The sequence below is a fragment of the Nelumbo nucifera genome, chromosome 3 (assembly GCF_055504915.1).
Source record: "Nelumbo nucifera cultivar China Antique chromosome 3, China Antique-T2T, whole genome shotgun sequence".
NCBI classification, from domain to species: Eukaryota; Viridiplantae; Streptophyta; class Magnoliopsida; order Proteales; family Nelumbonaceae; genus Nelumbo; species Nelumbo nucifera.
Window position 1 is genome coordinate 26,267,445 of NC_142651.1, and position 27,766 is coordinate 26,295,210.

General features: G+C 38.0%; 1 protein-coding gene and 1 pseudogene across 3 annotated transcripts in view; one reads left to right on the forward strand and one right to left on the reverse strand.

Moving 5' to 3' along the window:
• Positions 1 to 4,039: 4,039 nt before the first annotated feature.
• The window catches only part of LOC104598154 (AAR2 protein family), a 41,256-nt gene continuing 17,529 nt past the window's right edge, over positions 4,040 to 27,766 (reverse strand). For 2 of the 3 annotated variants that reach the window (XM_010260105.3, XM_010260155.2), the window contains exons 5-13: positions 24,115 to 24,244; positions 22,933 to 23,156; positions 10,677 to 10,769; positions 10,508 to 10,579; positions 10,307 to 10,339; positions 6,521 to 6,661; positions 6,058 to 6,114; positions 4,947 to 5,039; positions 4,040 to 4,508 (exon numbers count right to left, since the gene is read on the reverse strand). In XM_010260105.3, the coding sequence (XP_010258407.1) occupies positions 4,449 to 4,508; positions 4,947 to 5,039; positions 6,058 to 6,114; positions 6,521 to 6,661; positions 10,307 to 10,339; positions 10,508 to 10,579; positions 10,677 to 10,769; positions 22,933 to 23,156; positions 24,115 to 24,244 (903 nt within the window). In that variant the 3' untranslated portion in view covers positions 4,040 to 4,448. Of the gene's footprint in view, positions 4,509 to 4,946; positions 5,040 to 6,057; positions 6,115 to 6,520; positions 6,669 to 10,306; positions 10,340 to 10,507; positions 10,580 to 10,676; positions 10,770 to 22,932; positions 23,157 to 24,114; positions 24,245 to 27,766 lie in introns of all 3 variants that reach the window. The other variant, XR_016083971.1, reaches the window with a different exon arrangement.
• LOC148801054 (THO complex subunit 5B pseudogene) lies at positions 25,445 to 27,229 on the forward strand (annotated as a pseudogene).

Here is a 27,766-nt window from a genome sequence, read left to right on the forward strand (position 1 = left end):
GATCTATTATAAATTGAAAGGGTTAGAAGAGCCGGGGACAGGCAGAAAAAAGACTTGAGTGGAAGTAATAGCAGATGATTTATAAATGCCTATAATTTAATGATGAATATTGCATCAAAAAGTATCAATGATAGACATGACACTGAACAAAATGGAATTGGTAAAAAAGGATTTATGTCACCAACCCCATAGAATTGGGATACAGCTTGAATGATGATCATTAATTCATTATAGTACCCGAACTTCAAAACATGTCATTATAGTACTTGAACTTTCAAAAACTGTTAGTTTAGTTTAAAATCGTTAACTAACGTTAAATGGCATGTGAAAAGACACAAATACCCTTTTGAGTTTTGAACGAACAAGAAAACCATAATTTTGAATTGGTCAAAATAGCCATGTTTAAATCCTTTCTCATTGCAATTGGGCACCACTGTTCACTTTATGCCCTAACCTTTTTACCGAAAAACTAGTGCTTCCTAGTAGAGAAGCTACATGAAAAAATGTTGTCGGGGAAAACGACGTTGTTGTCGAAGAAGAGGGATTTAAATTAAATTGACATTCTTGTAATCCTTTTTTTTTGGGTTATTCAATCTATAATAAAGAGGGGTTTATATTGATGTTGTTCCTAGAAAATACAAGTAATTCTTGCCATCATCAGTAAGGCAATCAAGGTAAAATGGTCTAAAAATATTAAAAAGGGTATTTTGGTATTTTTTTTTTAAATTAAGTCATACATGCCATCATGTGATACAAATAACTAATGGACTATTAGCAATGGGTATTAATTGGCAATTTTTGGAAGTTTAGGTACTCTAGTGGCATGCTTTGAAGTTCAAGTAGTAAAGTGAGATTAGCCCCAAAGTATAGAATACTATTCTACAAAAAAAAAAGGAAAATGTATAGGATACTTATATGCAATTTACCTTATTTTATATTACTAATGAAATAAACTTCAGGGTACCCTTAGAAAACATTAAAAAATAGTAAAAGGATTAAAATATGTGTGTAGATAAGGAAAGCAATATAAATCTTGATACTTAAAAAATTATTAATTTTAATTACCCTGAAGTATATTTCTCCTTTTTTTACTTTTTTAGTTGATATATTTTCACACCTAAAAATAGATACAAATATGTTCAATGCAAAACCTTGTATAAAGTATTTCTTAATCTCCTATGCATCGTACATGTTTGCATGTACACTTGACCCAAATTGAGCCGAAATTGAAATTTTGTAAAATCGAAGAACTGAAATCAGTGGGAATAGACAGAGGCTGGGACAAGATAACTCTAGGGAGATTTTTTAAAGCATGTTTTTTTTTCCCAAAACGTATAAGATATCAGGACTCAACTGCCACTTATTCCATTTTGGTGGTTAATGGTTCAGCTGAAGGACATATTATCATGTCTAGAGGTCTGAGGCAAGGGGGTCCTTTATCTCTGTATCTCTTTATCTTAGGCACGGGGGTCTTGTAACGTATGCTTATTAAGGAAGAAGAGTTAGGGAAGATAAATGGTATTAAGATAGTTAGGGAGGCTCCTTATATTTCTCATCTTTTGTTTGCGGATGATGTGTTTTTGTTTATTAAGGCCTCTAGAAGAAAATTCATAATTTTTTGGAGATTGTAAATAAGTTTCGGGATTTTTGGGGGCAAGTTATAATTATCAAAAATCTGGGGTTTATTTTAGTAACAATATTCATCATAAGTGAGGAAGCTTCTTTCAAGACAACCGAGAATGGGAAATCTTGATTTTCATTCGAAGTATCTAGGTATTCCCCTTTTCTGGACTAAAAATATGAATTCCTCTTTTGAATATCTGTTAGATAAGTTTGAACCTAAATTGAATGGGTGGAAAGTTGCATTTGTCTCAAGCAGGTAAATCGACTCTTCAATCCATTCCTAATCATGTCATGTCTGTTGTTTCTCTTCTGAATGGATTGAATGAAAAACTCAATAAAGTTTAGAAGCAATTTTGGTGGTCTTTTGGGAAGAATCTTAAGGGTTTTACTTGGACAAATTGGAATTAGCTTTATTCTCCTATTTCTTATGGTGGTTTTGGGATTTGGAAAGCCAATAAAATGAATGTAGCTTTTCAATTAAAACTGGCTTGGATATTTATTAATCAAGATTATAGGCTTTGGTTGAAGTTATTGAGAAGTAAAACATATTCAATCTCACAGTATTTTTCCTTATAAATTGAAATCTAATTATTCTAGAATTTGGAAAAGCATTTATATATCCATCTTTCTATTTAAGCCTAATTTGGGATTCAAGGTGTCTTTGAATTCTCATGAGAATATTTGGATGTGCCTTGGATTCAAGTCCGTAATCTCTTTACAGCTCCTATTGGTCCTGTCACCCGGCAAAATAGAAACATATCTTTTAATGAGCCTTTTGATTCTACGGGGAAATGGAATTTGGAACTAGTTTTTTAGCTTCTTGGGGGATAGTTGGGTGTCTTATATTTTGAATGTGCACATTTTTAGGAATGTACAGATTGATATGTTCAGTTGGAGGTTAGCAAAGAATGGGTCTTTGACTATTAAGAATGCTTATAGGTCAATCTGGAGAAGGAAGGAGTTTTGATTATCTTGGAGATTGAAAGGTTAATTAGGCAAATTTGGAAACTATAAGTTGCTCCTAGATATAAGTAGTTTTTATGGAGGGTGATTCCGATTGCCTCTTTTGCTCATGAGAGAGGTTTTAATATTTCCAGTTCCTGTGTCTTTTGTGGTGATATAAATGAAAATGCTATACATCTATTTTTTAACTGTCTGGTGGCAAGAGCTTTATGGTTCAACTCTCCTTGGAGTGTGAGAGTAGAATTCTTTGTTAATTCTGAAGCCGCTGATACTATTATTGGTATTTTGAATCTTTTTGCTGCAGTTACGGATAAAGTGAATGTTCTATCTTGATTGTGATCTCTTGTTATTATATTTGGATTATTAGAAATAATGTTATTTTCAGAAATCAAACTCTTTCAGTTAATCGTTTGGTATCTACTATTAGTGTGGTTTTTAAGATGTTCTTATGCTCTTCTGGAGCAGTGTTTGAGTGATAACTTAGACATTTCCTGTCATGTGGTGCCTCGATCTTTTATTTCCTCAATGCATTATATTTTCTGCGATGAAAGAACTACTGATGCAGACAAGGGTTCTTGGCTTTGTTTGTTATAACTCTAATGAAACTTTTCTTGTTGCCGCAGGGGGGAGATGTTTGATTCGAGAAGGACCAATAGAGACAGAATTGTGGGCAATATAGAAAGCCTTGTGTTTTGCAAAGGAAAGGGATTTTTTTGGCCATGTTTATCTTCTCAGATTGCTCTGTCCTAATTAATGCTTTAGCTTCTGCTTCTATTGGGGATGTTCCATTTTCTTATTTATCTTTGCTGGACAAAGTTACTGGCCTTTTAGGTCCTTTTTGTTTTCAAAAGTTAAATATGAGTAATATGGCTGCTCATTCTATGGTGAGAATAGCCAAATGTACTTTGGATGATTTTTTGTGGGAGGGTGTTCCACCTCCTTGTTTGGACTTATCTTTGGATGTAGATACTTTTTTATAATAGTAATGCTATTTTAATGATAAAAAAGAGTTTTATATACCCCTCTGGCCCTATCGAGAATAGACAACCACAAAAAAGGCTTTTTTTTTTTCAGTACATAAGACATACAACAACAACAACAACAATTACAACAATAATAATAATAATAATAATAATAATAATAATAATAATAATAATAATAATAATAATAATAATAATAATAATAATAATAATAATAATAATAATAATAATAATAATAATAATAATAATATCAATATGTATCCGTTTTTGAAGTTAAGGATATGTGGCACTGGCCACTGGTGGATATGAACCCAACACAAACTGACACTGAAACTGTCGGTTGATGATTTCTTGCCATGGATACACCGCTTGTTGCTTCAAGTTTTCTCAGTTGACAAATATTAAAAATTATATAATTTTAAATATTAACACAAATTATATTGAGTTTCTAAGAATTAAGAGTCTCATGCATATTTTAGTTCTATCAATTTTCACTGTTTACCAATTGTGATCCAGTAGTTCATACATTACATATGACTTGTTTATGCTCATCTAAAACATTGATTTAGTGTAATTTCTACCTACGAAATGGAACAATGTTTTATCCATTCCTTGAGTCATTTGTTCTGCGTTCACATCAGAACTTCAGATCTACAATTTAAATGCAACAGTAGCATGATATACATACTGGAAACTAAGTTCTGCCCTCTGTGACTACAAAAACGGGTTAATGTATGCTTTGAACCATGGACAGCCATCATGTCTGGGATCAAGCGATTGAACACCCTGGCTATGGCAACTGCTGATCAATGAGATACCACAGAATCGCGTTGTTTGATTGAACTTGTTACACATCAGAGCTTGTAATTGTCAACTGTCGCTTTAAGCAGCTGAAGCTTCACTGAAACTTGCGTCATCCAACAGTTCAACAACAGGAGCAAACTACAAAATGGATAAGTTTCACCATTATTTACTGAGCAAACATGGATTACTGCCATACTGGAAATTAGAAAAGAGAGGTTATCCAATTCCATTTGCTGGATTGACCAAATCCATGTGTCAGATGACTTCACCCTCTAGCCAGTTCGACAGCAAGTCAACAACATGGCCAATCCACAATGTACATCAGATAGGTAAAACTTGTCTTAGAAGTACCACATCTATACTCCATGAGATGAGCTCTACCCTAGAAAGAGGCCAGCGTTTTTCCCTGTGGGAGCTATTGAGCTAAAACTTGCCCTCAAGAATATGGAGAACACTATATCACTTCTAGGCCGCAAGAAATTGCCACGGGTAAGATTCCTATCTTGTCTCAACCTCTTTGCTACATGTTTACTTCAAGCAAGCCCGCAATATAATGTCTCAAAGTTCCAGATGTACCTCATCATCATTTTCCGCATAGATGCCATCTACTGCACTGTCCTGGAATTCCCACCCTAGAGTGGTCTCAAGCAATTCTTTAAGTTTGTATGTCTACAATATCAAAAGACTGAAGTTAGAAATTTCCCAAAGCAACATCAATTAGTTTCTGCCATGTAAACAATTGAGAATTTGAGTGTACAAGTTGAAAGCCACAAAAACCAATATGAGATAAACCAATGTGGACCTCAATCAACTGAAACTCAAAACTGCATCTACAATGTATCAGCCAGATGCCATGGATATTAATGCTAACCACCAATTTAGACTCCTAATGTTTACCGAGGTTTGAAACAATGTGGGTTAATTCAGATAACTTTCAAAATAGAATCTTTCCTAGTTTCAATGTAATAGTATTCATCCTAATACCTCTAATGCAGAATTCCATTAATTAAAGCTTTATCCAACTTTGGCATCAGAGACTGAATTGTGCTCACAATGGCTCTATTAACTATATGGATGTCATCATATCCAAATTTTGTTCAGAACTCTAACATTCAACATATCATAAAGCAATAGGAGTATCATCTGGTAAGAAGAAGCTTGAAGCTGGACATACGATAGTTCGTAGTTCATACACTATCAATTGAACATGACGCATTGAATGAACTATGAAGTGCATAACCATCTGAGGAACCATTTCACAGCATGCATGCCTTGAATCCAAGTGAAGATGCTGGGAAGAAAACTGTTCTCCCTGACACTTAACTAAGATGCTTATCGAATAGGTATATTTAAATTTCCTCTACACAGTTGATGTAAATCTCGTGCTTGAAAGCATGAGAACGTGGGTTCAAGTTTGAGAGCACCCACTTTGTGCAAACAATGCAAGGGTTAGGACCATATTCAGTCTACCCCTCCCAAGACCCCAGATAGCTATGACCAATAATGGGCGATGGCCTTTAGTCAAAAGCAAGTTAAAATGCAAATATCCTGATGAATTAAATAGCCATGAGTTTGGCATTTCTTTGCATATAATCTATTAATCTTTGAGAATCATTATTTGAAATTAAAGCATGAAGAACATTGAGAGACAAGAGAGAGCCACGGAGGATGGTATAAGAATACAAACCCATGATAGAAGATCTCCATCAACAACTGAGGCTTCTTTTATTAAAGAAAAGAAATCCTGGAAATAAAATTCCCATACAAATATCAGAAAAAGTAATGCTAAAAAAATATAAGATCAACAGAAGCGAGAAATGCCATTTAAGGCCATTAAAAAAAACCCAACACTGAGTTCCTTCAAGAAAAGTGACTTTAAAATGCAACCAAGAAAAATTGGTGACAGAGTGTATTTCCTGTAATTTATGACTGGCCCACCAGATGTATCAAACATTTTAACAAGTTTCTTTCTCCATAGAGTTGCTTTGTTACAGATATCCTTGGTGACAGTTACAGTTTTCAGATATTTAAACCAATGTTTTTTTTTTCACGTACATCATGATTCAATTATAGAAAAAAAACTACCTTACCAAATCCTCACCCGGCCAAATAAAAAGAAAAATAAATAAATTATAAATAAATAAGATTACCTTGCAAAGACGGTGCAAAAAACTGTCCTTTGAAAGCCATGAATCATCTAAGAGCACTGATGCCCCCTTTTGCACGGCTGATGTATTTATAGAATCTTTCTGAAAACCATACTTCAACTGGTAGTAGATAACTTTTATAAACTGCAGTCTACAAACCGTCAGATAGTAGTTGACATAAAGGATGAAGAAAACAACTAACATGGACATTTGTTGTGATTAATATATTCATTATTGTTATTATTCTATATTATTGTTTTAGATAAGAAATTGTTGCAACATCAATTAACTGGATAAAGCAATCTGTTGATTCTGTTCATCAAAATTGTCCAACAAACATTGAATAAATACCATGAAAATGGGTATACACACTAAAACAAAGTAGGACATGTCAGCATTCCTCTCCTTTCTTTCCCATCCCTTCTCTATTTTTGTGTTTTTAAAATTGAACAAAATAACTCAAGTAGCCAATCAACTTTAAGACTTTCATATTTCCTCATCAACTCACCATTAATTCTCTTCTGTTTCTCATTAACTTCTTTGATTATCTCTCCTCATTAAGATTGCCATTAACTCTTTCTCCTCTAATAACTCATTTCACTAATTCTCTCTCCTCTCAATTACGCCATTAAATTTCTTAAAATTCATGGACTCTTTCCTTTTTATTTTTCTTTTCTTTCTTTGAAAAAATGAATAATAAACCAAACATGCTTTGCTTAGGGGTGATCATTTCAGCTAGGCCTGGGCCTGCATCAGACCCACAAATTTCAAGGCCAAGCCTAGGACTAATACTTCAAGCTCAGCTTGGCGCACAAACAAATAAAGTTAAAAAATTAGGGCCCATTTGGCCATGCGGTCTTTTGGCTGTTTACAAGCCGGGCAGACCGATTTTCGGTCTATTCCCATTTGGCTTGCTGAAGATCTAGCTGCCAAAAGCCAAAGCGCCAAAAAGACACGAGAAGCCCATTTTGTGCTGATTTCAGGAAGCTCCAAATGAAGCTTTTAGCATCTTCCGCATTTTATTCTCATGCGGAAAGACATGGAAAGACGTGCATCTGCCAAACTAGCTTCAGGCTGCTCAGATCTTCATGCAAAAGCTCAATGCGTCTTTTGACTATCAGAGCTACCAGAAGATCTTTCCAAAAAGACTTGCCAAACAGGCCCTTAGTTAATAAAAATATTATAAATAGTTAAATCACCCAAAAATAATGCTTGGGTTAGACATAGAGGGCTCTTTGTATGTGTGTGTGTGCGTGCGTGGTTTTTTCTCCTTTTTTGAATCTTTATTTTTATTCCACATCATATTACATAAATAACCATTCATGAGTGAGTCCCACCAATTGGTGGCATTCCAATAGTTTGAATGCCAAGAGTTACCATCATCCCAAACGTTTGTTTGGGGGGAGGGGGAGTTTTACTCTCTTTCAAATTGCATTTATTTGTTTTATAGTCAAATTCTAATTAATTCATTAATCACAAAAAAAAACTATATTTTGAAATCTAATAATTAAAACTAATAAAAAATTAAAGTTCAGCAAGTTTTTATCTAGCAATTATTAAAAATTAAGAAACTAATAAAAATTAGTAGTTCATAAAGAAAAAAATTAAAATGCATTTGAATTCCATTTAAAAATAACTAATATTAATAGAAAAGTTAAAATTAATAATAAAAAGTAAAAGATCATTTAAAGTAATAAAACAAATAATTTGCATTCCATACAAAAATAATAAAATTAATTAAAATAATAGAAACAATAATGGCTTAATTGGAAATGTCATAAGGCTCCTTCTACTTAGAGATGACCATTTATAACCTAGCCTGACCAGCTAGACCTACAAATTTTCGAGCTCAAGCAACTATTTTCTTCTAGGCTAAGCTAGGGATGGAAATGTTCCCCATTTCCCCAATCCTTGTGGGGATTTTCCCCAAAATGGGGCAAGCATGGGGATGGTTTCCCCCTGTAGAAACGGGGATGGGGAAACTTTCATCCCGTTGGTGAGGACGGAGCGGGGGTGGGGAGAGCACTCCTCACCCCACCCCATCGAGATCCTTGCTATATATATAATTCCAAACCATAGATATTTAGGCTTTTAGTAAATTTAAGGCTTTGAGGTCCAAAACTTGGGATTTATGTTGAACATTTGTGTTTTTCTTATGAATTAGTTAATGAATTTGCTTCAATATTTTTTAACTTTCATCCCTTTGGTGGGTACAGAATGGGGATGGGGAGATCCTTGCTATATATACAATTCCAAACCATAGATATATAGATTTTTTAGTTAATTTAAGGCCTTGAGGTCCAAAACTTGGGATTTATGTTGAATATTTACGTTTTTCTTATGAATTAGTTAATGATTTTGTTTCAATACTTTTAAAAAATACGGTCGAATATGTTTGAATATACTTGGATCTATTTTGATAGGATTGTAATTGTAACTATTTTATTTTTAATTTTTTTTTGGAATGAAATGAAGTTGACATCTTAAAAGAAATGGCGAACGGGGATCTCTATGGGGATGGGGAAATCCCTATCCCCAGTGGCAAGGATGGGGATGGGAAGGGTCTCCCCATTCCTACCCTGCCCCATTGTCATTCCTAAGCTAGGCCTAGCTTGGAACCATACCTAACCCACACATAGTGCAAGTTGGGCCCAAGCTAAGCAACCCCTAAGCTCAGCTTGGAAGTTATATACGTATATGGTAAATATTATTATATAATATTTAGATAACAAATTTTATATAGGTATATGGTATATATTAATATATAGATAACAAATTTTTATAATTTTCTATAGTTGACTAAAATTAAATAAAAACTTTAATTTGTAAAAAATCATAGTTTACAATTAACATGGGCAAGCATGTCCCTATCCCAAGCCTAGACAAATTACTAGTCTTCAGGTGTGGGCTAGGCCGAGCATGGGTAGCCTTAAAACTGTTAATACACTATCAAAATTTGGCTCAATATCTTTTATGTTCTTGCTTCATTGGGCTACACAATGGAGGGTAGCCCATCTCCCATACCCATAACCCCAAAACCCTTGGTGGCACTAGGATTCGATCCCAAGTCTACTAGAACAAGCCAGTGGTAGTACCAACTGAGCCCCACCAATCAGTAGCTCGGGATCAACTTGACCCATTTCATCTATACTTGTACTTTAATTACATGAGCTCCTTCGTCTTCAATTTTTCTTAACAAAGCCTGTGCATCACATGGGTCCCAACTAGTATATAGCAGTGTTTTAAAAGGCGTGGGAGGTGTACGCCTAGAGGCACACCTCTAGGTGAGGCGCTCCCAAAACGCCCTGAGGCGTATGCCAGAGGCACTAACACCTCTGAGGCATACACCTCTTGCGCTTTTTTCATGAGGCGTGCTAGAGGCGTACGCCTCATGCACATCTTATATAAAAAGACAAAAAAAAAGAAAAAAGAAAAAAAAAGGAAAGGAAAGGAAAGGAAAAGAAAGGGAAGGGAAAGAAAAAGAAAGAGAAGAAAAAAAGTGAAAAAAGAAAGACAAGCCCCCCCTTTCAACTAATGTTATGCATCTTTATTCTTCTTAATATAAAAGATTTTTAGAAAAAATGAGATCCCCCCTCCTCTTAAGGAAACTTACGCCTCCTTGTGTTCGGGAGGCTTACGTACACCTCACACCTCTAGGTAGTGGAACGCCTCCATGTTTTAAAACATCGGTATATAGTAAGATTACCACAACTACACAATTGTTTGTTTTCACATGATTAAGAACCTAAGAGAACTGTTTCAAATTAATGAGGAAATTCAACACATTACCTTTATAAACAATTGAGTCCTTGTGCAAAAAGGCTGCAAAACAGTATATAAAATATGTTTGTTTAGACAATTATATGGCAAGATTAAAAATTTATAAAGCAACAACTGGTTTTATGTCCATCATAAGCTGCTCAATGATGTTTCAACCTAAAATTTCATTAATGTTAGAAAATTGGCAAATAAATGTTAACCAATACTTACAGCTTCTGAACAGCTGAAAAATAGACTAACTAGAGCTTTCCACTGAAAAAATGCTTCAAGTGATTGCCCCATCTGCATGTTATCAAATGTAATATAGATTTAGATAATCTTTTATTCATATATAGTTAATTGACAAATATACAAAAATTCCATATTGGAGTGCACATACCAGAAATGCAATAAATGCAAATTGCAACTCCCCCAAAAGTAAATCTTCTGCACCTCCATACTCTTTTACCAATATGGTTTCTAACAGTTGTGTCTGACACAAAGAAAGAAATATTTCTAAAATTAGATGATACAATAATTCAATAAGATTTGCCGCATCTTTTTTTTTTTTTTGGGGGGGGGGAGGTGGATCTTAAGATTGTTCTTGTTACATTCTTTCTTTTCAGCAGTCCTATTCCCAGCGAAAGAGCTGTGAGCAAGCAGGTCCTTCCTAAGATTTGGGCTTTTGTTGGGATTTAGAAAGTGGTACTTAATAAGATTAATACACGAAATATGCTCCTAAAAAGGAGGCCTAAGAGATGTTTTTCACCCAATATCTATTCCTGGTGCAATGCCAATGATGGAACTATATCCAATCTAATAATCCCTTGTTTATTTGGGTCTTGTGTTTGGGACTATATCCCAAAAAAGGAAGTCTAACAGGTGCATGTAAGGTTAATACATAAGCCTGGTCACCTTGTTCTTGGCACAAACATGCACTTTCTCAAAGGTTTGCCTTTTTTTAATTACCCTCTTATACATTCGTATGTGTTTTACACCTTTTTAATGGTTTATTAAGTTCTAAATTGCCTTTTATTGGTGCTTGTGTACTAATAATGGTCTATCAACTTTAAAAAGATAAGAAACAAAGACCTTTTGAATACATGAGCCCAAGTTGTGGAAAAAAAGAATCTCATACAGCAAAGTTTCCACTGAAGAAGATACAACTAATCTATGATCTCTAACCCTAAAAATAGAATTAACTATGGCCAAAATCATAAAACCAACCCTCTAGATCAGCCATATGTGCATCAGTCACATACTCAATCTTGTATTGGAGTATTCCTTGAGAAACACCAACCATCCAAAGTTCGCATCTTTAACTCAAAATATGTGCCAAAAGAAGGGCTTCTTTGGCCATGTGGAAAGGGATTTTAAGCTGAATTTAGGCCCATGAATAAAGGGCAATGAGAGGAACATGTAGGATCCTTTCTCTTTACCATATTGATGCAGGGAAGATTATATGATTCTGTTAACAGGTCAACCAGAGAAGATCACTAGCTGACCCCACCTGGTTTTGCCCAGTGAGGAATCATGTGTGATCTGGTTTCTAGACCATTATTGGATAAGGACTTCTGAAATGGCCAGATGTTAAAAGGGTTTGTTTAGCTCTGCAGCAATGGTTTTTTAAACTAAATTTGCCTAGTGAAAGAGGGAGACTTGGAACCCAGACCTAAACAAAGGATAATAACTGCCTAGAAATCCAACCCCTAAAACAAGAATCATCCATAAAACCCCTTACCAAACTAATAAGACAATACTGACATCATCTATCTTCCAACACCAACAGCAGCAACACTCTTACCAAACTCTACCCTTTCACTCAATATTAGTTACTCAGTCCCTTTCTTAACCAAGCTCATCACTTAATTAGTAACAGCAACTACAATTTCAACACTTGTGATGTCATAGAAATTTCTTCCTCTCAATCAAGCCTTGTATCACCAGATGGGAATACATGAATCCTGTTGCACTATTCCACTTTGTTCAGTGCCATAATCCATTGTTAAATACTTAAATTATGGGCCTTCAAATCATTTCTCACTACTTCAATCCATGTCTCTTTTGGCCTGTCCCCATCTCTTCTAGACCCTTCAACCAGCAACAAATCACTTCTCACTAGTGTCATAGAGGGTCTTCTCTGTACATGAGTCCATGACCAAATCATCTTAGTTTTCTTTTCCTCATTATATCACCTATTTGGACTACTCCTAGATGCCAACATACACGTTCAAAATGACTATAGCTGAGATGAATGAGTGGGAAGACTAGAATTGCAGAATTAGAAAAAAGTGCATTCATGGCACTCTCCATGTATCAAACATAATTACTGTTAAAAGCTACTTATTTTTTTTTATTTAGAATCATTTATTTCTTCTCCATCTCTCAAAAAGTTGATTCAAATCCATTTTCCATGTCTTCTCATTTCACCCAGTGATTTAAAAGGCATGCCTAGGCACACAAGCGAGGCATATTTTAGGGTATGCGCCTCACCTAAGTCCCTAGGTACAGCCCTTTCAAAAGGCACATGCCTGGTGCACCAGGGTGTGCGCCTAATGCACCTTGCGCCTCAGCCCAGGCATGTGCCTTTCGAAAATTTCACACTTTTTTGCTTTTTTTGAACCTAGCAGCTAGGCCAGGGGCTCTGCCCTCAGATCCCTGTACCACACCCCTCGAGGCAAGCCCAAACAAGTCCATGTTAGGGTCTTAAATCCTTAGTTCTCACACAAAAAATAATCATTTTGTAATTTTAATTGCTTTTTAAGAAGATATTTTATTAGGATGAATGAATGAACAACATTAACAAATAGGGGGTTGCCTCGAGGGGCATGGCAAAAGGCGGCTAATAGAATCAGGAATGCAATATGTTTTACATCACATTAGCTACTTGAAGTAATGTACTTGAGGAAAAAAAGAGATTGTGGGTTTAACATGCTTGAAAATGTTTTATATGTTTGATTTTATTTTTAAACTTTCATTTGAATACGCTTTGCACGTTATGTTTATGCCTTTTAATTTTAGATAATAGGCTTTTTAAAACATTTATTTTAAAATTTAAGTTTATATTTTTATCAATATTATGCTTAATATATTTTTTTGAATTTTTGACATTTTTTATTTTTTAGTTTTTTTTTTGTATTTTTTTGTGCCTTGCTTCAAAAAGGCGTGTGCCTCACCTTACGAGGTGCAACCTCACTCTTTAAAAGAAAACAGCACAAAAATTACAATTGGGCCCAAAACAATGAATCCCTAGTTACTCCTTGCTTAGCTAGATAGTCAGCAAATGCATTAGCCTCCCTTCCCACTCATTGTATAGTCAAATTCATATGTTGTGTTACCCATTTGAATTTCTTCATTTCATTTCTATAACACCATATCATGGTTTTAAAAACCGACCTAGAAACAGAATCGTTCTAGCTACCGGTTTCCGAGTAATTTCTTTGCAACCTCTACAATCTTCTTCTTCTTCTTCTTTGTACTGGATCTCATATCTGAGTTTGTGTCTCAGACTCTCAATTCTTCTTGTGCTGGATCTCAGATCCGAGTTCGTGTCTCAGACTCTCAGTTTCTCCCCTCTCTATCCTCTACAACTTTCTTAAATCGCGAACCGCTGTCCGGGTCGAACGAATCGGCGGTTTGACTACCTAGGTCAGCAGTTTTCTGACCAAGCCAATGGTTTTTGACCCAAGAAAGAGTTAAGGGTGAAACGGAACCGGTTGCTTGGACGGTTTTTGGGCCAAACGGTCTGACCGTCTGAGTCAACAACGGTTCAAAAACATTGCACCATATCATTGAGTCTAGGTCTCTAAGCCAACTCACCACCACCTTGGAGTCCCCTTCTATCACCAAATTCTCCAAGCCTATCTCACTTGCAATCTGTATACCTTGTAGGACTGCATACAGTTCAGCCCTTAAGGAGTCTCCATTCCCCATCGGTCCTGAGTAGAGTGCTCTCAGATTCCCGTCCTTATCTTTTATGGTCCCTCCAATTCCAGAAAGGTCTAGGTTGCCCTGACTACTCCCATCAAAGTTCAGTTTCATAAAGCCTTCAATGGGAGTTGTCCAAACCAGCCATGTTTTACTCTTCTACACTGAACTAGAAGCCACTGAAAACCAATTCCTCCAAATGACATCAAAGGAGAAATGTCTAAACAGTTCCATGGTTTGTAACCAATGTATGGTTTTGGTCATTACACAATTCATAATTTGTTGTTTACTTCTCTCCTTCTCTTCGAAGATTCTAGCATTTCTTTCTTCCCATAATGTCCACATCATTGCTGTTGTAGTGCACCTCCACATTACTCTTCCTCTTTATCTTCAGCCAAACAAATGTAGATGGGTCAAATAACATCTTAATCTCCATTGGCATATTCCACCTGCATCCAAACAAAGAGAAACACCACTCCCAAATTTCTGCAGCAAATGAACAGAAAATTAGTAAGTGATAAACAAGATTCACCATCTGATTTACAAAGAGTGCACCAATTCGGGGAAATACACAAAAAAAGGCCTCTTCTTTTGCAAGTGATCCAGAGCGTTAATTTTCCCATATACCACTTCCCAACAAAAACCCTTAATAGGGGGAATCGGCACACTTCCTTCCAAGGAAAAGACTGAGAGGAGGGTGACTGACAAACAGCTTTGAAAAAAAGAGGCACAAGAGAAGAAGCCTTTAGGATGTGGACACTGAACTCTCCTATCTGGTTTAGAAGCCTCTAAGCAGACTTTATCAAGAAGTAGGAAGTAAATCCTTTAAGGGTCGGTCACCAAACCAAGTGTCTTACCAAAAACGAATTAAGTTCCCTAAGTTAACATCATACTTGATAAGATTAAGGAACTTAGGAAGCAGATTGTGAATTGCTTTCCAAGGTGTTGCAAGGCAGCCCGACATGATACACCAGCATCCCAGCCACTCTCCAATCTCCCATGAATACTATCCATTACCTCAACCCACAAGTTTTCCCTCTCTAGAGGCCACCTCCATAACCATTTTCCCAAAAGAGTTGCATTCTTCTTTCTTACATTCCCAAGACCTAGCCCACCCTCTTCCTTTCTTTTGCACACAATCTCCCAGTTAATTAAATGGTCTTTTCTTGTCTCTCCTAGCTCCCAAAGGAAATCCCTAATAATTTTTTCTAATTTCTTTTCTTCCCTTGGAGGGATCCTAAAAACAGAGAGGAAATAAATAGGTAGGTTAGCCAAAGTAGATCTTATCAAGGTAATCCTTCCTCCTAAAGATGTGTAACTCCTCTTCTAGGCGGTCAATCTCTTTTCACATCTTTCTACAACTGAGTTCCAAAATCTGCTTTCCTTAGGATTGGCCCCTAGAGAAAGTCCAAAATATGTCAGAGGCCAAGGGGTAATATGACACTCTAAGCACTCCGCTACCAAGATTAGAACATTCTCCAACAAATTAATCCCTGCTATACAACTCTTGTCCAAATTGCTTTTCAGATTGGACACCTTTTCAAACTTCTAGATCAATTCTTTTATTCTCCTCACTCTCCTAAAGTCACCCCTTTCACAAAAAATTATGATATCATCTGCAAATTGGAGATGAGTAATTGGAACCCTATTTCTACCCACTTTCTATCCTTTAACTTCATCTTCCCTATCTATCTTAGAAAGGAGTCTACTAACCCCTTAACAAAAAATTATGATATCATCTGCAATTTGGAGATGAGTTAATGGAACCCTATTTATGCCCACTTTCCATCCTTTAACTTCATCTTCCCTATCTGCCATAGAAAGGAGTCTACTAAAAATATTTGCCATCAAAGTAAAAAAGAAAGGATGGAAAAATGACAAGACCAAAGGCATCCAAAGACCCGATTACACCATCTTTCCCCAAACCCCCGTTGTTGCAAGAAATGAAAAGATCCAGGAAGGAAGGATTTATGTGCAAATTGGATTTAGAAAAGGCTTATGACTTGGTGGATTGGAAATTTTTATTAGAAGTTGTTAAAGTGTGCTGAATAGGGGTAGTTTAGTCTTCTTATGTTTGTTAAGTAGCTTGCTTATGTGGCAGTGTTATTAGAGTTACTCTGCCCCACACTTAAGTAAGGGCATTTTTGTCTTTGTAAAGATTATTAGTCTAATATAGATTAAGGGGGTCGACTGTATGAGAAACCCATCAGATTTCGACAGACCCTTCTTCTTCTTCTTCTTCTTCTTCTTCTCTTTCTGGTTCGGACTACTGTAGCACTAGTCGAAACATGGTATCAGAGCCATGCTCCTGACCTACTTCAGTTGGTAAAGCGCCTCAGCAGTGTTCGTGACTCTTCTCCTTCGTTTCTGGTCAGTCAATGGAGAGAACTGGTTTGCCCTAGGTCAGAAACATCACAGCTCGTCTCTCTCTGCTGTGCATAAACTTCTTCAGCAAGGAAAGTGACTTCAGCAGTGAATGGTTGGTTGATATTCTCAAAGGAAGGTCGGTTTTCTCTTCTTCTAGTGTTACTGATATTTCTGGGTAGAAACCCTACAAGAAGATGTTAGTATTGATTGGAACCTAGAGAACTAGGTTCATTGTTGCCCTAGAAAGGGTTGTGTGTGCAGTAGCCGAATGGTGTAGGGCTGCTGTGAGTTGTTGAGTGGTGTTAGGGCTGTTGTAAGTGGCTGAGTGGTGTAAGGTGGAATGCAGTGACCTTGCCGAGCTCATTGTGGTTGTGTAATGCCCTCTTAAGTGTGTTAAACAAGTCTGAACTGGGTGTAGCAGTTTTGACTGTGTTATGGTGCTTGTGATGCACATTTTTTTATTAAGTGGTTGTAAGAGGGCCTATTTGTGATTAGTGAGTGGTAATTTGATGCTTATGTGGGTCGTAGGTGTGTGAAGTCAGCAGTAGTGTGAATAAGAACAAGTGTGTGCTCCCACTGTTGTGTTTAGGGGCTATAGTAGTTGCTGAAGTATCAAACTGTGAACAACATCAATCAGTTTGTAGCTGAGAAGTAAGGTTTAAGGCAACTGTGAAAGAGTACAATGGCAGCAATAGGAGATGGGTACAATGATCAGAAACCTAGTGTGGTTATTTCTCCCGACTACCTAGGGGTACAAATGACCTCTATTAAGCTGAATGGGGAGAACTATGTTCCATGGGCTAAATCAGTGGAAATTTTTCTCAAGGCAAAGAAGAAAGTAAAGCATGTAAGAGATGAGAAGCCACCGGTTGACTCTCCAGGGTTTGATGATTGGGAACAAGAAGATGCTCAAATCATGACTTGGCTGTGGAATAGTATGGAGCCCAATCAGGTATTGCTTGCATGTCATCTAAAACTCCTTCCTGGATTATTGACTCTGGAGCCTCAGATCATATGACCAGGACTCTAGGTGTGTTCTCTTCTCTTTCTGAAACCTCCACATCACAAACGGTTACACTTGCCAATGGGTCCTCATCTCCCATCTATGGTGTTGGTAATGTTGACATCGCGTCTGTCCCCTTATCATCTGTTTTATATGTACCTAAGTTTCCATTCAATCTTATGTCTGTTAGTAAAATAACCAAGGCTCTTAACTGTTCTGTTACCTTCTTTCCTTCCACTTGTGTTTTTCAGGATCTCAAGACGGGGAAGAAGATTGGTGGGGGGCATGAAGCTGGTGGATTGTATTACCTTGACGGTGGTGGATCTTCAATTGCACTTCAGACTTCCCTTACTCCTCTACAATGGCATTGTCGACTGGGACATCCATCTCTCAAGGTTCTCAAGATGTTGGTTCCGTCATTGAGTCAGTTGTCAGTTTTACAATGTGAGTCATGTCAGTTTGGTAAACATCGTCGTGTGTCCTTCAGTCCAAGAGTTGAGAGTCGTATGTTGAGTCATTTTTCTTTGGTTCATTCAGATGTTTGGGGTCCAATCAAAATAGAGTCTTATAATGGGTACACGTATTTTGTCTCCCTTATTGATAACTGTTCAAGAATGACATGGATTTACTTAATGAAAGAAAGAAGTGAATTATTTTCCATTTTTCAAAAATTCCATGCTGAAATATGCACACAATTTGGTGTTCCAATCAAAGTTCTTCGTTCAGATAATGGTCGTGAATACTTTCTTACTTCATTTCAACAGTATTTAGAACAACATGGCATTATTCATCAGACCTCATGTGCTTTCACCCCTCATGTGCTTTCATCAGACCTCAGCCTCTTGAAACTGCTCGGTCTATGATTTACCACATGAATGTTCCTAAACGGTTTTGGAGTGATGTTGTACTCACTGCATGTTTTCTCATTAATCGGATGCCCTCTTTTATTCTTCATGGTCGGTCCCCCTTCTCTATCTTGTTTCCCACTTTATCTCCGTTTCCATTAACTCCTCGTGTCTTTGGTTGTGTGTGCTTTGTCCACAATCTGAGTCCTGTCCCCCTTCTCTATCTTGTTTCCCACTTTATCTCCGTTTCCATTAACTCCTCGTGTCTTTGGTTGTGTGTGCTTTGTCCACAATCTGAGTCCTGGAATAGACAAGCTAGATGCACGCTCAATTAAATGTGTCTTCCTTGGCTACTCTCGGACTCAAAAAGGGTACAAGTGTTATAATCCCATTATCCGAAAGTGCTATGTCTGCCCTGATGTCACCTTTTTTGAGTCTGTACCCTTCTTCTCCAGTCATGAAGCACCCTTGTCTTCACCCTTACCTCCTCTTCCTCTTCCTGTCAGTGATCCAGTTCCAGAGGCTGTTGTTGGAGTAGACTCGTCACCTCATCCAGTGCAGGTCACCACTGAACGACCACCGATCCGACAAGTGTATACACGTCGAACGACATCGGCCCCTCCTCCGGCTTCTACCTCATCTGTGGATCCTCTCATGGCTCCTATTGCTGAATCTTCAGACCTTGACCTACCCATTGCCTTACGGAAAGGTAAACACAATTCTACCCTCCATCCCATTTCCAATTTTGTTTCATTATCTCGTCTTTCTACCTCACATCGCCAGTTTGTTTCACTTTTGTCCTCTATTTCCATACCTAACAATGTTCAAGAAGCTCTTAGTTCACCTAGATGGCGGCGAGCAATGGAGGAGGAACTTTCTGCTCTTCAACATACTCAAACGTGGGAACTTACTACTCTCCCACCTGGTAAGCATGCTGTGGGCTGTAAATGGGTGTATACTGTGAAATACTTGCCAGATGGTAGTGTGGAGCGTCTGAAGGCCAGACTTGCTGCTAAAGGTTACTCACAGTTGTATGGAGTGGACTACATGGAGACATTCTCTCCGGTGGCTAAAATTGGTACTATTCGTGTACTCATTTCCTTGGCAGTTATGTATGATTGGCCTCTCTTTCAACTTGACATAAAGAATGCCTTCCTCCATGGTGATCTGGTGGAGGAGGTATATATGGAGCAACCACCTGGGTTTGTTGCTCAGGGGGAGGTTGGTAAGGTGTGCAAACTGAAGAAGGCAATTTATGGGTTGAAGCAATCTCCACGTGCTTGGTTTGGGAAGTTCAGCGAAGTGGTGAAGAGTTTTGGAATGAAGCAATGCCAGGTTGATCACTCAGTGTTCAGCTATGACTCAAAAGCTGGGAAGATTTTATTAGTGGTCTATGTGGATGATATTGTCATCACTGGTAGTGATAAATTGGGGATTGGCAAACTAAAGGTATTTCTGCAAAATCATTTTCAAACAAAAGACCTTGGAACATTAAAGTATTTCTTGGGAATAGAAGTTGCCAGGTCAAAACAATGTGTAAATTTGTGCCAAAGGAAATATGTCCTTGATCTATTGGAAGAAACAGGACTATTAGGTGCAAAACCGGCTGAGACCCCTATGGAACCAAATGTTAAGTTGAGTAGTGATACAGGAGAAGTATTTGAAGATCCTGGAAAATATAGACGACTAGTGGAAAAGCTGAACTATCTGACTATCACGAGACCCGACATCTCCTTTGCAGTCAGTGTGGTGAGCCAATTCATGTAGAACCCTCGTATACCTCACTGGGATGTAATCCTTAGAATTGTGAGGTATCTGAAAGGAGCTCTAGGTCGTGGGCTATTGTATAAACCAGGGGGAAAACTTGAAGTAGTTGGGTATACAGATGCAGACTGGGCAGGCTCAGTGAATGACAGAAGATCTACTACAGGCTATTGCACATTTCTTGGAGGAAATCTTGTGACATGGAAGAGTAAGTAGACGGTTGTGGCCAGAAGCAGTGCTGAAGCCGAATATAGGGCCATGGCCCACACCACCTGTGAATTAGTGTGGTTGAGGAATCTCCTACAAGAAATTGGGTTTCACATGGATAAACCTATGAGATTGTACTGTGACAACTAAGCTGCACTCCATATCTCTTTCAATCCTGTCTTTCATGAGAGAACAAAGCACATAGAGGTTGATTGCCACTTTGTGAGAGAGAAGGTTCTTGCTGGAGAGATAAATACAGAACATGTGGGCTCGAATGACCAGTGGGCAGATTTGTTTACAAAAGCTCTAAGCTCAGGGAAAGTGAACTATCTATGTAACAAGCTGGGATTATATGACATATATTCTCCAGCTTGAGGGGGAGTGTTAAAGTGTGCCGAATAGGGGTAGTTTAGTCTTCTTATGTTTGTTAAGTAGCTTGCTTATGTGGCAGTGTTATTAGAGTTACTCTGCCCCACACTTAAGTAAGGGCATTTTTGTCTTTGTAATGATTATTAGTCTAATATAGATTAAGGGGGTCGATTGTATGAGAAACCCATCAGATTTCGACAGACCCTTCTTCTTCTTCTTCTCTTCTTCTCTTTCTGGTTCGGACTACTGTAGCACCAGTCAAAACAGAAGTAATGCATCTACACATTCATTAGCTATCAAGATTTGATCAATTATTTGTCTCCCATGAACAAATGCCCCTTGGAACTAGCTTATGAGAAAGAGGAGTATTTCTTTAATCCTCGAAGACAGAACCTTAGCAATTATTTTGTAGATACTAGTCACCAAACTTATGGGTCAGAAGTCCTTAAGTTGACTAGCATTTGGGTTTTTCGGAATCAAAGCCAGAAAAGTTGCATTAACTCCAAGGCTAACAATGTGCGTGTTTGAGAATTCTTTGAAGACTTTAATCAAGTCATCTTTCAATACTTCCCAACAATCCTAATAGAAAGCCATTGTAAAGCCATCTGGACCCAATGCTTTAGATCTGTTCATGGAAAAAACTGCTTTTTTTTTATTTCCTCCTCCTCAAAGTCCCTTTCCTGCCACCTTGCCACCTCCTCTTCCAATAAGGGCCACTCTAATCCTTTTAACCTCAATCTATCCCCCAAAGGTCTTCTGTAAAAGGATTTAAAATGGTCCACAAAGATTCTGGCTATTTCATTCTGACTAGAAATTACTTCCCCATTAATCTCCAACCTAGCCACAAAGTTCTTACACCTACCATTGGCCATCGCATGGAAGAATTTTGTGTTCCCATCCCCTTCCTTTATCCATTTGTGTCTTGATTTTTGTCTCCAACAGATTTCCTCTCTGCTTAGAACTTCCTCCAAATCTTTCTTCATTTTGCATCTCAATTTCCCTTCTTCCTCATTAAGGTTTCTCTCATTCTCCAATTTATCCAATTCTTCAATCTGAGATGTGAGAGTAAGCTTCCTTTCTTTTAGTCTTCCGAAATGGTCTCTATTCCACTCCTTGATCTTGCTTTTCAATCTTAGCAATTTCTTATGGAATTTGATTCCCTCCCACCTTACCCCCCTTAGATCCTCCTTCCACCACTCCTCTACTCTGTGAGTAAAATCTGGATGTATCAACCACATATTCTCAAATCTAAAGGGAGTGGGACCATGTAAAAAAATTTCAGATCCTAATCTAATGGGATGGTGATCTGAAGTGACTTTGGGCAATGCTCTAGACACCAAACATTCCCAATGATTTTCCCATCCTATGTTAAACAAAAATCTGGCCAGCTTTGAACACAGTGGATTTTCCTAAAAGTTGTACCAAGTGAAACTAGTATAAAAAAGAGGAATCTCCTTCAACTCGCACATGTCTATAAATTCATTAAATTTTCTCATACGGGTGATTATTGACTGACGGGGGTTAGAAGTTTCTTTTTTTTTTTTTTGACAATTGGGGTTAGAAGTTTCATTAGAGAACCTTATCACATTGAATCCGCTCCCAAACACCAAGAACCCTCCCACAGGCCCCATATTGCATACAATTCCTCCCATAGATCCCACCTTTCTCTATGACTATTTGGCCCATACACATTAGTTAATACCCAGGAGAACCCGTCATCCACATTCTTAAACCTTACCGATACAGTATATCTACCAATCAGCTCCTCCATTGAATCCAATACCTCATCCTAGGGGGCCTCAGGGGGTACAGTGATATTATGGAGAGACTTGTAAATAATGCAGGTAACTAAAGGATTCTGTCATGGATGGTGGGTATTGCAGACAGTGGATTTGAAAGGGGCATAAAAATACTGTGGTAACAAAAGCCCTGATTTAATAATTTTCTCTTCTGATAAATAACTCTAAGTTTAATCAATATAATTTCCTAGGAGCATATTGTTTAATGCTATGCAAATAACTGAATAAACACCACATAATAAAGAGAACATAATTACACAAAGATACACTAAAAGATCTAAATGGCTAATCAAAATAGTGAAATTGTATAAACTTGCATTCACAAAGCCACCAATCTTTTAGCTTAAAAATTATTTTCAGAAGGTAGAGCATTACTTTGTCAATGTTCAAAGAAGTAAGTTCTTGTCCTGAAATGCCCTTATTCTTGACAACACGGGGAATTGATGTGTAGTAACAGCCTCGTCTCTGGGATTTTTCAGCAGATGTTGAGAACTTACTATTCCTTAACTGCTCTGCTAAAGCTTTCTCCATGACTGTCTTAGGGACTTGTTCAACCAGTCCAGATTCACACACAACAGTAATTTCACGTCCAATTGGTTCTGTAATTCCCAAAAAGAAGGAATACAAGGATTCTAAAGATACAGTAAAAGGAAATCAACAAAGACATAAGATGAATTCTACAAGGGCAAAATGGAGGAACAGGGGCACCCATACCTACCATCCAAAACAAAACTCTAACAAAAACTAAGGCGTTTCTAAATATTAAGTCCACAAAATAAGTACAACACAATGTTTTAAAAGGTTCAGGCAAACTAAAAAAACACCTGGAGGTGCACAGTGGAGGCATGAAACACTTAAGGCATAGACCTCCAGCTTAGTGGTGTATGGGGCATATGCGCCTGTTGTGCTTTATACAGGAAGCATATGCTTCATATGATCTTAATTTTTAAGCTATCTTTTTTTTTATGAATGATAATAAATTTATTAATTCAGAAGCAAATTTTTAAGCTATCTTTCTATATTAAGAATGTTATAAATAAAAGTGGAAGAACCATTTTACCGTGCTCCCCATTATACTAACATAATACCTAGGATGGTAGCCCTCCAAATTTGTTTCCGTGTTCTCCATTATCTTTTAAGCTGGCTTTCAATCTGAGAAACTTTCTGACACCCTTCACTACAATCATTCTACTCCTTTGCCTTCCTCTTGTACTTGCTCCTCCCCACTTATGGAAACTTTCCCTTTACTCCTAATTTAAGCTGATTCTGTGCCTCTTGTTCTTTCCATAACTTCTTTAGCAAGAAGTGGATGGGCATGTTGTTGTGTCCAAAGCCTCTTTCCTGATGAGGTTATTGGGTGACATATTAGACTCGATTTGGGAAGAGTACAAATACAAACATGTACAGTGCAGATACAAGGTTTTGCACTGAACATATTTTAATTTGCGCTCTTCCTAAACTGAGTGTTAGTTCCCATAATATAAACAAGAAATACAAAAGAGCATTCCAAGGGTCGCACTAGATTAAAGAAGTGACACCAAACGCCACAATGCATACCAATCCGTTCAATGGTACTCTTTGTGATGTAGTTTGAAATCTGCTTCCAGGTCCCAAAATGATTCAATGCATAAGGCCCCAGTTGGTTGTCAAACTCAAATCTCTTAACTGCCTCATGATACTTCTCCTCCTACAAGGAAAAGAGTAACAAGTTCAATGGTTTCCAATACAATTGCATGTACACAAAAGGAAACTGGTCATCTTTATCGAATTCAATATAAATTATAAGAGAATCACACTTCAGAGAATTTTCCACCAAATTTGGGAGTTACTATCTCAGTAATATCATGACAATGGAACATGACATGCCATGACCATAATATACATGTTCACAGACCTGAAGACTATAGAGAGGTGGGTAAAACCACCTGAGATTTTCTAGTTTCTTTTGAAACTAGGCCTGGATCTTCTACAAAGCCTGAGCTGCTATTACTTTTACAGGGGTTTAGCTATGGTTCTTATGGGCTCTGCCGATCTGGAGGTAGAAGGATATTCTAGAACAGTAATTGGATGGATGGTGAGAGGAACAGTGGGTCTATCATGTCAAGGTAGGAATCAGGAGGATGTGGGTTGATCTATATTACCCAAATATGGCATACATGGCTGGATAAAGTACTAGATATGAAATTTTTACACTAAAAATTAAAGTATCTGACACAATATGGCACCTTTGTGGGTGGGTCACTACCCATTTATGCTCTATTTAAATAGGTTGATGGATTAAGTGCATTTATTTTCTCCATTTTTAGTAATACATTTTTGTAGTCATCCAAATTCCAAAAGTCAAATGAGTACTAAAGAGAACAGGTTTAAGCATCCCCTTTTTTTATCAGTAACTTAAGTCTTTTATTAAAATTAAAATATATACACAAAGTGTACAAGAATACACGAGATAACTGTTATGGACGCATTCCTCGGGAAGACGTACCGTTGCCACCGGCAGCAACAGGCACCTGACCCACCGCCAGCAGCAGCAGTGATTCAATGATTCTCATCCTACCCAATTCGGCAACAGCAGCCTTATCTAGATTAGATTAGATCATCTTGCTTGTTCTTATCTTATTCTATTGCTCTTATCTTATCTTGTTAGTAGCTTATCAGATTAGGATTAGCTTATCTTATCCTTAGCAAGATAGAACCGGAAGTCTCCCTATTCAGCAAGGAGACTCCCTTTGATTAGGACTCTTGTAATCTTCTATTTAAGGAAACCCCATTATTGAATGAGGATATCAAATTTCCAGTCAAGAAAGAAAGTAAAAGGAGAGTTCGGTGATCTCTTGGACAAATCACCCTCTAGGACGCCAAGATAGGTTCAGCTAGAAAGGGGAGGAACAAGGGAAAACAGGAGCTTTTTCCCGTGGACCGACCCGTGACGCGATCCTATTCCCGGGCCCATAACAACTTGGTATCAGAGCCAACCGTCATGGGAGATCTGGAGCAGCTATCATCCAGGGTCCACGAACTGGAGCATAGGCTCGTGGAAACCAACGTGGAGGTTCGTGAGGTCAAAGACGATGTCCAGGAGCTGCGACGCTTGCTGGAATCGTATTTCTCTAACAAGGAGAGGAATCCAGAAGGGGCTGTAACCACAAACAGCCGCCGACCAGACTTGACGGAGTCGTCCGGCGAACAGCGGGACGTCGCCCCGGTAGCCGCAGTCATCCCCAAGTACAGCAGGCTAGAATCCCCATCATACAACGGCAACGGAGACCCCTTAGGCTGGCTGTATTGCTGCGAGCAGTTTTTTCGGAATCAACGGATAGATGACCGGGATAAGGTAAATCGTTCTATATTGCTAGAAGAGGATCGTGTTAAAGCAGAAACAGAACGTGCTAAGGCACCAGTAGATTTCACTACATTGCAGCTCCACAATTTGATGTATGAGAAAATTCATTTTGTGAAAGCCATAAAGGTGCGCAAAGATTTCAAGTCAAAGTATCTGGATATTGAACTTGTGCCTGAAGAAGAGTTTTTCAGTTCAGCCCCTCAAGATATTAAAGGATCTGTACTATCAAAAGACAGTGCACATGACCTGATGCTAAGGCGGTTTAATTTTGAGCTTTTCCAGCGAAAAGAACTCTGCAAACTTCATGAGAAACTGGAGCAACACAAGAAAAGCCTTATGGAGACCATTGCACACCGAAAGAAGTTCCTTTCAAGTCTCCCGAAATCTCTGAAGAAAGCATCCTTGCCTGTCCAACACCAACTAGGGGTTCTGCATACAAAGAAATTAAAGCAGCATAATTTAGCAGAATTACTGCCACCTCCACTCTGTGTGATTTACTCACAATTGTTGGCTCAGAAGGAGGCATTTGGGGAGAGTATTGAATTGGAAATTATAGGAAGGATGAAGGATGCTCAAGCCTTTGCCCACCAGCAAGCAATTAAGGACAATGGTGTTTCTACAAATACAGAAATGAATAAGTTGGAGGATGATGCGCCTGATGAGGAAGAGGAGGGCCAAAGAAGGAGAAAGCGGCCAAAGAAGGTTACTGGAAAAGAGAACCTTGACCAATCAGGAATCTATCGATCTCATCCTCTTAAAATCATCCTTCGTATACATGATGATGAGGTTTCAAATCCCAAGCTTGCAAAACTGGTTACTCTGAGGTTTGAATACTTATTGAAGTTGAATGTTGTATGTGTTGGGATTGATGGCTCTCAAGAAGGACCTCAGAACAACATCTTATGCAACTTGTTTCCTGATGATACTGGTACTGAGCTTCCTCATCAGTCAGCTAAGCTCTTTGTTGGTGCTGCTGTTGAAGTCTTGGTAGAATGGTGTAATTTACCATCGGCCGAAGCCACATGGCTCCCATTGGCAGAGTTCCACGCCACATATCCAAAGTTCGAGCTTGAGGACAAGCTCGTAGTCCAGGAGGGGAGTAATGTTATGGATGCATTCCTCGGAAAGACGTACCGTCGCCACCGGCAGCAACAGGCACCTGACCCACCGCCAGCAGCAGCAGTGATTCAATGATTCTCATCCTACCCAATTCGGCAACAGCAGCCTTATCTAGATTAGATTAGATCATCTTGCTTGTTCTTATCTTATTCTATTGCTCTTATCTTATCTTGTTAGTAGCTTATCAGATTAGGATTAGCTTATCTTATCCTTAGCAAGATAGAACTGGAAGTCTCCCTATTCAGCAAGGAGACTCCCTTTGATTAGGACTCTTGTAATCTCCTATTTAAGGAGACCCCATTATTAAATGAGGATATCAAATTTCCAGTCAAGAAAGAGAGTAAAAGGAGAGTTTGGTGATCTCTTGGACAAATCACCCTCTAGGACGCCAAGATAGGTTCAGCTAGGAAGGGGAGGAACAAGGAAAAACAGGAGTTTTTCCCCGTGGACCGACCCGTGACGCGATCCTATTCCCGGGCCCATAACAATAACCCACTGTTAGGCTATCCCATCAAACATAACCCCCCACAATAAAAACCTTTTACAACAGAGCCCAAAACAACCATTCTTTAGCCATCCCTTGTCTGGCTCTGGCCAAAGCATCAACTAAACTATTTCCTGACCTAGGAATCCAATGAACCTAAGTGTCCCCTCTCAACATAAAGAAACAAGTTCCCTGATCATCTGCACTTCAGAATATCTCATGAAACATGATAGGAATAAATTTAAAGAAAACAGGCTACAGAA